At 44.0% G+C, this 11,467-nt stretch overlaps 1 protein-coding gene across 1 annotated transcript in view; it reads right to left on the bottom strand.

Moving 5' to 3' along the window:
• Positions 1 to 496: 496 nt before the first annotated feature.
• LOC105994191 (vomeronasal type-1 receptor 4-like) overlaps positions 497 to 11,467 on the bottom strand; it is a 30,984-nt gene continuing 20,013 nt past the window's right edge. Inside the window, exons 2-4 of the mRNA XM_013027620.1 lie at positions 8,022 to 8,132; positions 7,828 to 7,927; positions 497 to 1,244 (exon numbers count right to left, since the gene is read on the bottom strand). Of these exons, the coding sequence (XP_012883074.1) occupies positions 497 to 1,244; positions 7,828 to 7,927; positions 8,022 to 8,132 (959 nt within the window). The remainder of the gene's footprint in view (positions 1,245 to 7,827; positions 7,928 to 8,021; positions 8,133 to 11,467) is intronic.

The raw sequence follows: 11,467 nt of genomic DNA, 5'->3' as shown, positions 1-11,467 counted from the left end.
TAAACCAAAGGAGGAGGCTGCAATGCTTGGTAAGAAATGTACGCATTATCCTGCCCATGTAATTGTAACCCCTCTGTACAGTATGTTCACAAATAAAAAATTAATTAATTAATTAATTAAAAAAAGAATTATTTGTTTCATTGCATAGGGAACTATTAAGAAAGAATGAAAAAAATCAAAAGACTCAAAATGGAATTAGGAAACATGTAAAGTGAGTTTGAATTTGACACGACTACCAATTAATGGAGCAGATTCTCTGGAAGAAGTTGACATGACCTAATAAGCATTATTAAAAAATCTAACATTTCCACTTTCATAAAATTTTGTGGGCCAGCACAATAGAGACAGATGAACACACACACAGATATATAGTACACAAATGTGCAGAAGTGGACCTTTGTAAACACTTCTATCTCTCAGCAGATGACTTTTATCAAGGTGTGGAGATTGTTGAATGGACAAGCAAAGTTCAGCAGAGATGCAAGCTTGGTGGTTCTCAGGGGAGGACCACTTTCTTCTTCTTTGTGCAGGTGAAGAGGAGGCTGCAGGGAGTGGAGTGTCCACTCATGAGCAGGAAAGGGCAGAGGGATGGAAAGCAGCCCATAGCAAACACCGAGATATGGTGCAGCACAGGGCTGGGGTTGTAAATCACAGACAAGCAAGTCTGACAGATGCAGGACATGGTATAAAAGGAGACAAAGGTGCTCAACAGGAGGAGGATGATTATGGTAGCTCTGGACTCGAGAGAGGCTCTGGTGGAGACGCTGATCCTCTGGATGTGTCGCATTCTCTGCTTATGTCTGTACAGGATAAAAAGCATGGAGGTGCTGGCCAAGAGCATGAGCCCCAGACATAGAACATCAGGCAACGAGAGCATGACCACATACACCACATCAGCAGCTGGGCCGTGACGCACGGAAGAACAGTATCCATAGGCCTTAAAGCTTGTCATGTTCTCGTATGCTTTGGGTCCAGTCATGAACTTGAGATTAACAATGCTCACCAGGAGGAAAACCCCCCAGCTGAGGTAGACAGTGGAAACAATGTGCTTGTGGGCTCTCCCCTTCAGCCCTGCCCACCTGGAGTGCCCTTGGCTGATGCTGACAGCAAGGAAGATGCTCAGGGAGCAAGTGCTACTGATCGACACCCCCCTGCCCACTCGGTGAAGATAGAAGACCATTTTGCACTGCACATCATTGAAGAAATTTCTCCAGCCCCAAGCCACCATGGTTTGGGGAACACTCCTACACAGAAGACATAGGAAGTTGGCCACAATTAAGTGCCTAATAATCAAGTCTGTGGCTCTCATTCTGTTCCCCATGCAGGAAAGGAATAGACAATGGGAGAAAAGAGACAAATTACCCACAAACCCAACCACTGTCTGGCCTAAGAGGATCAACCCCATAAACACATGAGCATCTCCCATCCTCTCTGTTCTTTGAGTCTCATTCAAAGGCTCTGGCTTGGGAAACTGAGGCCTGCATGGTGCCAAGGGAACACAACATGCTCCATCCAACCTTCAAACCACTGGAAATGCTCTCCTACTGTCTCTCATGTATTAGGAAAAATCCAATTCTATTCATCCATTGGGAAGTGGAAAATGGCATATTCAGGGAAATGGGTGAACCTGGAGAAATAGCATTAAGGGAAGGTGAGTCTGGTTCTGAGGTGAAGGCGGCTGCATTTCTCCTCTGTAGAATCAAATCTAAGATTCTAAATAAGCAAGGAGCTAGTGGATCAAGACTGTAATCTTAGCTACTCAGAGGCTGAGACCTTGGATTCCCAATTCAAAGCCAGCCCAGAGAAGGAAAGTCTCTGAGACTCTTCTCTCCAGTTAAGCACCAGCAAACTGAAAGTAGATATGTGGCACAAAGTGGTAGAGGGCTAGCCTTGAGCAAAAAGGGCTCAAGGAAAATGGGCAAGAATCAAGTGCAAGCTCTCTGAGTGACTAAAGAAAGAAACATGAAACATGCCTGACATGTTCCCAGGGTCACATGCACTTATAGTTCAATACCCTGGCTGCAGGAGTGGGTTCCAGGTGTCATCCTTTCCTCCACACGGAGCCCACATTTCACAGAAGAAATACCAGGAAGATGAACCAGGTTTGCATTGGGGATGTTGCAGGTTAAGAAGGAAGTGGATCACAGAGACAGAGTGGGCAATTTTGGGGTCAAATGACATGCTAAAGTCGCTGATGTGAACACATCATCCCAAGCCCCTAGACAATCAGGATACCTCCTAACTTGTCATAAACCAGGACAGACTCTGTGAGGGGAGACGAAGTTAGGAACCAACAGGACTTGAGGGGTGAGGGGCCTGGAACCCCTGTTCTTTTCACTGTCCTAGCCCATTCCTATCCTTCCCTGTTTCTTTATTATGCAACTGGGTTCAATCAAGAATCCCTGCTCCTAAGGTGATACCTTACCCAGAGTGTGGAACCTGGGGTCTCTCCTGCAGGCTGCGCCTCTCCAGTGGCAGTGAACACAAGTGCTCGCCTCTTCTCTCAGGATGTGTGTGGCAGGGTGGGTCATTTCTGAGATGCACATGGGCACTTCAGAGCTGCATAGGGCTCCTTAGATAGGGGTCCAGGAGGGTGGCAGCTGAGGTCGTCTCCCTCGAGAGCAGTGATTTTCCCTTCACCTGGTGTGGCAAGCCAAATTCCCAGTAAACTTTTTCTTTTCCCCCATGTGACAATTATCAAGACACTTTTCACTTTCATGTGGGTGCTTCTCCAGGGGGCAGGGAAGTGGTGCAGTCACTTACCTCTCCTGGATCCCAGTAGGCCGGCAGGAGACACTGAGGCCCAACTTGAGATGACTGTCTGTAAACAACCTCAGCGGTGTGTAAGCCATGTGTCCCCAAAGTTTCTTACCCAAAGTGTCCCTTCTCTTTTAGTTTTTTCAGTTCTGAGACTTGAACTCAGGTCTTGGGCACTGTTCCTGAGCTGCTTTTGCTCAAGGCTAGCACTCTACCATTGGCGCCACAGCACCACTTCTGGCTTTTTCTATGTAGGTGCTGCTGAGGAATTGAACCCAGGGCTTCATGCATGCTAGGAAAGCAACCTACCACTGAGTGACCTTCCCAGCTGTCTTCATCTCAGTCTCCTTTTCTTTTATATCATATATGCTATTAGAAAAGAACAATGGATCCCTGTACTGATGCAATCTCTGGAGCCTGATATCAAAAAATCAAGGTTCAAAGCCAGCCTGGTGAAGAAAGCCCATGAGATTTTTATTTCCTATTCTTATCTCCACTCTCTATTGGTAGAGTGCCAGTCTGGAATAAAAGAGCTCAGCAACAGCATCCAAGCCCAGAGTTCAAACCCCTGAACTGGCACAAAAAAAGAAAGAAAATAGAATGAGACATTCCTGTACAGGATTTTCTTTGCCAATAATGGCCATTTTTTTCTAAAAATGTTTTCATCCCTAGAGACCCCATTTCGAGATTAGAGGTCAGCATTTTCTGCATATTCCTGAAAGCAGGGTGATGAGTGATCTCTTTTCATGCCTGGTTGTTTCTGAGGAGGTAGCTTCATTCTCTAATTCCCTAGTCATTTTCATCATTATCAGTGGTGATTTTGAAGCAGAAATTTGACAATGCGCTCAGGAGAGGATCAGCAGTGACTCCTCACCCTGGGTGTCTGCTGCAGTCTTGAGCTGCAGACCTCTCGACCCCATGCTTTGTCTTATGTCTTTATTTTTCTCCTCCTTACCCCCTAATTCAGGATTCCCTTTGGTTGCCGGCAGGCTCCGGGAAGTGGCGCCCAATTAGGGACCTGAAAACCTGCGTTCAAGGCAGAGGACCCCGCTAAGGTAAGAAGATGCGCCCGGAAAAAGAGAGTGGGTGACAGTATAGTTGGGAGTAAGAAATTATGGGGCACGGTAAGAGCCGCATGTCACATATACAGGCTCTTAAGCGTAGGCTTCAACCTCGAGGAGTGAAAGTTGGACAGAGGCAGTTAGAGAGTTTCATTCACTTTGTCAAGGAACTATACCCCTGGTTCCCAGAGGAAGGAACCATTAGTTTAGAAACTTAACAAAAAAAATGGATAAAACGATTCAGTGACACTATGGTGCAAATGGCCTGTAAGTTAAAACATTGCTGCTTTGTGATTGTCTGGTATCTGTGTAGCCTGCAGGTTCTGTATTGGAGTTGGCAAGAGTCTTGGTGGATGCACTATAAGACAGCCAACTGCACTCAGGGGAGATGTCCCCTGATCCTCATCAGGGTAAACTATCCAGTAGTGTGGACATTTGGGCCTGTCTGTAGTCCTACACTTTCTGTCTGACATTCTACAACGCGCATGTTGTAAATGTGTTTTGTCTCAATGTTTGTGTGTATGTATTTTGGAATTCTTAGAATGTTTCTTCTCTCAGATTCATCCTGATGTGAGAGCCTGGAGGAGACTGGCTAACACACCCTTTTAATATCTGTTTCTCTCTAGCTCTATCTTTGTTACTTACGCTTTAACCTGACCCGCCCCCCCTTTCTACCCTTCACTGCCACCTCCTCCACCCTCTCTGGATCCAGAAGTAGGGACGTGGTGGAGGGTGAAAAACCTGGAGGATTTAACAATAACTTAAAAGTGCTGGCAAGGAGAACTTGCAGCCTGATGAAAATGCCACTGACCACTTGCAAGTGACACCAGCAAGATTTTAGCCTCAGGTCTTGGCCCAGGTGGTCTGAGTATGGGGGAGAACCTGTCAGTCTGAGGGGACGGCCACCAGGGACTTCTTTCCCTTGCCCCAAGATGACTGGGAATTCTCCTCCACCTTGGAAGGCACCTGGGTCAACGTTTGCAGGAATCTAAAAGAAAAATCCTCCAGAGGTGAGTAGAGGAGGTTCGAGTCACCGGGTCAGTGGATATCAGTTCCACTTGTGAATGGTGGTGAGATGTTGCCCCATTCACTGAGACCTGATTTTGTCTTTGTGGCCTTGTTTGTCTTGTTTACTTCGGTGTGTTTTCTGTTCTAGGTTTTCTGAGGTAGGGAAAAAATGGGGGCCCATTAGCCCCCAACTCAGCCTTTGGTTGTTGTCTTGTCTAGTTCTGTTTTAGAATTGGTACCAGTTTTAAATGTATGTACAACTGATTTTGACTTTTTGCACACTTTAAGGTCTGTGTGTGTTTTGTATGTGTTTGTGAACATATTTAATATAAGGATTATCAGCATGCTGTAACAATTGGGTGAGTTTAAGTTTAAAATTTAAAAGGTAATGAGGTTTGGACATTACCAAAAATTTTAAAGAATTTTCATATTGTTTTGAAGGACCTTTTAAGGATTCTTTAACTTAAAAAATTAAAAAATCTGATATTTTAAAATGCATAAGGCTGTTTACACTGTAATCAAGTTATCTGGCTTAACACAAATGCCTTGGCTCTTTGGAATTTCTTTCCCTTGGCTAAAATTTGGGAATAAATATTAGCAGTTTAAATATAAAAGTTTGTTTAACACTGTCAAATACACTACCTGTTGTATCTGTCTAAAACTGTGTATTTTCAATCAAAAACCAGGAGATAAGAAATGGAAAAAACTTAAAAGCCAACAAAAGACCTATCTTTAGGGGTAAAGGGTAGACAGCCAAAAGTGCAGTTCAGCTGGTCATACATGGTGGGATGGGCCATGGGAGGAGTCCACACATGGTAAAAGAAGACAAGCTGGCACAAACGCAGTTCATCTTACCCTAAAGAGTGAGACTAGGTGCATGCCAAGTGGTCCAGCTTTGTTCTGTCCTTTTTCTCTACAGATAAATATTAGAAACATGATAGTAAAAATTAGTGATGTGTTGGTCTGATTAGTATTGCTAAAACTGCCCCTTGGACTTAAAACGAGGGTTAAAAAATGTATTTGTATAATGTGACTTGCTTTCAATGATGTTCTACAATTAGGATATGTTTTTAAAAGTCATAAAGGTGTTAAGTCTAGCTTCTTGGTACAGGGATGGTGATTGTAATTCTTGCATTAAGGAAAAATTGTCATTTGAGTTTAAAAGTTTTCATGTGTACTTGTTTTAAAACAAGCAGCCAAGAGACAATGAGTGACACTTGCCCTCAAGATTTTAAGGGATTTTTTTAATGTAACTAAAAACTAAAATATAAAGGAATAAAAGAGATTAATAGGAGGCTTAAAAATTACTAATGGATTCTGGATATAAAGTTCAAAAGTAAAATTGTTCTTAACATTTGCCTCAAAGTGGAAATATTAAGATTACCAACATAATTGCTTAATTGCCATTCCAGTTTGCTCTTATAAGTTTTTTAAGTTTCCAACAAGCCCAGAGCAAAGCACAGAGGATTCTTACAAGTTTGTCAGATGTAACTTTGGCTCTTAATAAGTTTCAGGTAAGAGCATGCTTAAAAGCGACTTCTATGTTGGCCACCTTGTTGCTTTTAATTGGAGTAAAGTGGCCTTTTATAAGACTCATTGATCTGCAAACTGGTTCAAAGCCAGCCCCTGCAGAAAAAGGTCCCTGTGAGAATGTCACCACTACTCAGAAGAGTTGCCTTGGGACTCAAAGTGGCAGAGTGCTAGCCTTGAGCTGTAAAGCTGAGGGACAGGACTCAGACCCCGAGTTCAAGTCCAGCAACCAGCTAAGAGAATGCAAATCAGGCATTTATCCCAGTTTAGAGAAGACACTCCTGGGACAAGAGCAATGGAGGAGCATCCAGAGGAGTAAGCCACTGCTTGGATGGTAGAAATGTCAGATCCTACAGTCTTTTGTGCATGGCCCTTCAAAAATTGGTCAGAGCCAGGAGGTCATGGGAAGATAGGTTGTAAGCATGTCTCATGTCCATGGCTACATTGTTGGGACAGAAACTTGTTAGTAGTCTGTGATAGTACTAAAAAGCTAAAGTTATAAAATGTGGGGGATGGTTTAAATCCCAACCCCTGTATGTGCCAAAAGCCCTAATTGACAGTAGCTTTTGAGCTAACACCAGCTACATGAAATTTATCTGTTCAAGAAAAAAGTTTGTAAACCGAAGAGTGTGTTTCTATTAACATCTGTCTAAAGGCCTGCACAGGTGACTTAGGCATTGTTAGGGTCACTAGCGGTCACATTCCTAAAGATGCTATTACAAACCAAAGTGCTAAACAAACTACACTGCTGTAGCCAAAAAAAAAGTCTGTGCATTTGTCAAAAGTTAAAAAATTGTTCTTAATGACATCTAACCCTGGTAACCTCTTTGTAAAATAGACTAAGGTTATAGGTTCCTGGCTGGGTAGGAGCAACACCCTGAGTCAGCTTGAAGAAGTTACAGAAGATGAATTTTCACCCATCATCCCCTTTTTAGAACAAGGGACCAGAGTCATAAAAAAAAATTTGGCAAAATGAACAGAAGCACAAGGCATGGAAAATAGTAGTACAGGCCTGAGCCCTCTAAATCTGCCTAGAAAATCAGCCCTATTAAAAGAACTATCTAGTTAAAAAGGTTGTCATCTTGGTAAATTGTCCTGGGCTATTGTCAAAATAGTCCTAAAAACTAGTGGAGCGAGGGGTGGGGGCTGGGCCTCCTTCCAGGTTCTGAGTGCTGAGGTTTACACTCTCCATATCAGCACCACTTCCTTGTAGGTCCTTTGCTTTGCTGTTCCATGGGCGTCCCGTGTAGCTCTGGGAGCTCTTGTCATGGGGCTGAGTTCCGGCTCAGGGGTTTCTCCGTTTATCGCAGTCGGCAGGTCTGACACCAATACCTCAGGAGGCTTCTGCACGGGTTATCTGCAGGCAGCCCCCTGTGTCTCTAGGACCCCAGCGGCCCCTGCCAGGTCGTTGCAATCGGTGGGTCTGACACCAGTACCTCAGGCGGCTTCTGAGCTATCTGCAGGCAGCTACCTGAGTCTCTGGGACTCCAGTAGCCCCCGATGGGCGGGCTGGAGGTGGCCTGACTTGCTGCAGGTGCCTAGAAGCTTTGGCGGGATGGAGCCTCTCTGCTCTGGAGAATGAGGGGTGGGGTTGGGATCTTCTTGGAGACTCCCAGCTGGTAGGTTTCTCTGTTTGTGGCGATCAGCAGGTCTGCAAACCAGTACCATAGGCGGCTTCTGCGCAGGTGATCTGCACGCAGGCGATCTGCACGCAGGCCCCTGTGTCTGTACGACTAAGGCAGCCCCCACCAGGCCGGCTGTCTGCAGCTTGGTGCGCTGCGGCACGGAGAGTGAAGGTTGGGGGAGGGGTCTTCGCTCTTCTCTGTTCTGAAATTCTTCTTTTCCTCTGTTTCTTTTTTGTTATTTTCCACCTCCTGTTTTTCTCTGAGTGTTTGTCTTTTTGTTGTTGTTGGTCTCTTGGGGAGATTAAGCATTGGACCTCGAACTCTCTTTTTGGTTGGGGAGAGCTATGGCATTTCCCTACTGCCCAGTTGCCATCTTGGTTCCCCCCCACGTGCCCCCCACCTCTGCACCGTTATATGTCATAGACCATGATAGACAATTTGCTCCAGGAAAGTTAGAATGAACTTTTGACTTTAAATGAGCCTCATTATTCTACAATACTGTGATATTCGGGAAATTATGTAATCACTTAACCACGATTAAAAAAAAAAAAGAACCGCGGGGAAGGTAGGGAGGGAAGGGATGGTAGGGGGAAAACAATAGAGGAGGTAACAATGTCCAATAGGAAGTGTAGCATTACCTTGCTCATGTAACTGTAACCCTCTAGATAGTATCTTTACAATAAAAAATTAAAAAAAATATTGTGAGGCCACAGCCTGCCAAGCCTATGTATTACTTGTATCCTTAACCAGTCTGTGTAGAAATTTACAGCCCAGCACGAGGTGTGACAGTCCCTTGGAGCCACTGAGAGACCCTGCTGCTGCTGCTGCTACAGCCTGACAGTCACCTGGAGGAAATCTACATTGTTACCCTGACCACCTCCACCGTGGAAAAAATAGACTAAACTCCTGCCTGATTCCATTTTTTGGGTGGCTTCGCTTTGTCCATGTTACCATATACATACTCTAATTTTATTATGGCTACTCCTCTTGCCAGGAAAACTAGCAAACATTGTATTGCTCCTTCCCTACACTGCTTTGCCACTATGGGACTTCCTAAGCATATATCGGACAACTTTTCAACCTTGTAAATCTTACCAGATTTTTCACTCTACAGATATTCCCTATATTTCTCAAGAACAAGAAATTGTTAAACAAATCAATGGGCTGTTAAAACACCCAATTTTTAAATTAAAATGGGGGAATTACACTCCTTCTCTCCTGTTAATATTCTTCTCACACTTTATTTGTACTAAATTTTTTAACCTTAGATTGTAATGGCCTTTCTGCAGCACAGCGGTTTTGGGGAAAAAAAGAGAGCAAAGAGCTTTTGCCCAAGTTAAGTGAAAGGATCCTTTAACAGGTGATTGGCACGGGCCCCGATCTGCTTTTAACTTGGGGTCGAGAACATGTTTGTGTTTTTTCGCAGGAAGAAAATAAATCTCACTTGTTGCCTGATCATTACATTAGCATTGCGGAGGCTCATTCAGATGACACAAATGCTGACACATTGGGCTTATGTGCCGGATCCCCCGATTGTGCACCCTACAACTTGGGAGGGAGTTGAAGTACTCATTCACATCAATAGATCACCATACAGTACAACCCCCTATCCCTTCATCCAGCACACCAAGATGGGAAATATCTCAGCTTCAAGCATTGGAACTCCTTTATGCTTTACCACCAGCTCTAAGGCTCCATTCCAGGCTGTATTATAATGCTATCCATGAATCATAAAATTTGGATCACGGACGAAAAAAATCAGATCTACAATATGCAGATGACATCTTAGCCAACTGAACACCCAGTTCATGCAAATTCGACTCCATCCTATATGATACCCTGTTGCATTAATTCTTCAAAAATAGTAGTTTCTACAGGAGATTCTCATCCAATAAGGTGCAGGCATGTATAGTCATTTGTTACCAATATTTCTGGAACTAATTCTCAATTAATGGACTGGTCTGGAGCTAATCTTACTAATAAGTACAATCTTGGACTGTGGTGGATGAATGGGCATCCTCAACATCATGTTTGGATGCTGGTGGCTGCACTCAACAACATAACCTGGCCCAATTCACCCTTTAAAAAATAATTATGAGGGGCTGGGAATGTGACTCAGTGGTAGAGCACTTGCCTTGCATGCAGGAGGACCTGGGTTCGATTCCTCAGCACCACATAAGCAAAAAGAAAAAAGCCGGAAGTGGTGCTGTGGCTCAAGTGGTAGAACGCTAGCCTTGAGCTGAAGAGCTAAGGGACAGCATCCAGGCCCAAAGTTCAGGCCCCACGACCGAACCAAAAAAAAAATTATGAGTTCTGTATAACCACCCATGTCATTATGTATAGACTGTTTAATATTTCTGTGGGAGCTAATTATTTTAATGTTACCTGCTCTAATTGTTCTTTTACTAATTGCTTGTATAGTGGCATAACTGAATCCATACTTATTGTTAGACAACCATCTTTTGTTATGCTTCCTGTAAATATTTCTGAAACTTGGTATGAAGATTCTGGCATTCAGGTGTTAAGACAATTGAAAGAACTAATGCTCCCTCGTTGATTTATTGGGCTACTTTAGCTGATGTTTTGGCCTTTATTTCGTTAGCTGCCTCCTCAGCAACAGCTACTGTGACGCTAACACAAAATGTACAAACTGCCCATTATCTTAATCAGCTTGCTCATAATACTACACAAGCCCTACCTCTGGACTCTAAAATGGCAAAAACTGCTAAAAAAAAAAAAACTAAACAATTTCAACACTATATTTCTTCCCTAATTTATGTTAAAGGATTGCTAATGTCATTGTTTGGCCTGGGAATGCTTTTGCTGATGGTTTTACTATGCTTTCCTTGTATTATATGTGCACTCCAAACTCTCTTATGAGTTTAGCCAGCCAGCTACATAAGATCAAGATACATATAAATGAATCCCCCCCCCATACTGAGAGTAACTGCTGCCAGAGAAGGATAAGAGGGGGTGCCAGTCTGACCAACCTAAGACAAGGCCTTCAGCTTCACTCAGAAGTTGCCAATGACATGTAAGGCAGACATGGTGATCCACCCAACCTGGGACAGGAGGGTTCGCTTCTTTAAACAAAGACAGGGGAAGAGATTGGGAGATGACAGTAAAGTTTGTTTGTTTGTTTGTTTGGATCTTGTCCTGGGGCCTGAACTCTGGGCCTGGGCACTTTCCCTCAGCTCTTCAGCTCAGGCTAGCGCTTTAACACTTGAGCCACAGTGCCACTTCTGGCTTTTTTTTCTTTTTGCTTAAGTGGTGCTGAGGTATCAAACCCAGGGCCCCTGTGGTAGAGGACATCACTGTGAGTCTCCTTTACAGCTTTATATCTTTTTTTTGGGGGGGGAGGGTTACTCATGTGGATTGAACTCTGGTCCTTGCTGCTGTGCCTCAGCTCTTCAGCTGAGGGTGAGCACTCTACCACCTGAGCCACAGCCTCACTTCTGGTTTTCTGGTGGTTTATTGGAGATAAGA

The sequence above is a fragment of the Dipodomys ordii genome, unplaced genomic scaffold, assembly GCF_000151885.1.
Source record: "Dipodomys ordii isolate 6190 unplaced genomic scaffold, Dord_2.0 Scaffold105, whole genome shotgun sequence".
Classification (NCBI taxonomy): domain Eukaryota; kingdom Metazoa; phylum Chordata; class Mammalia; order Rodentia; family Heteromyidae; genus Dipodomys; species Dipodomys ordii.
This window is presented reverse-complemented; position numbering and strand designations above follow the sequence as displayed.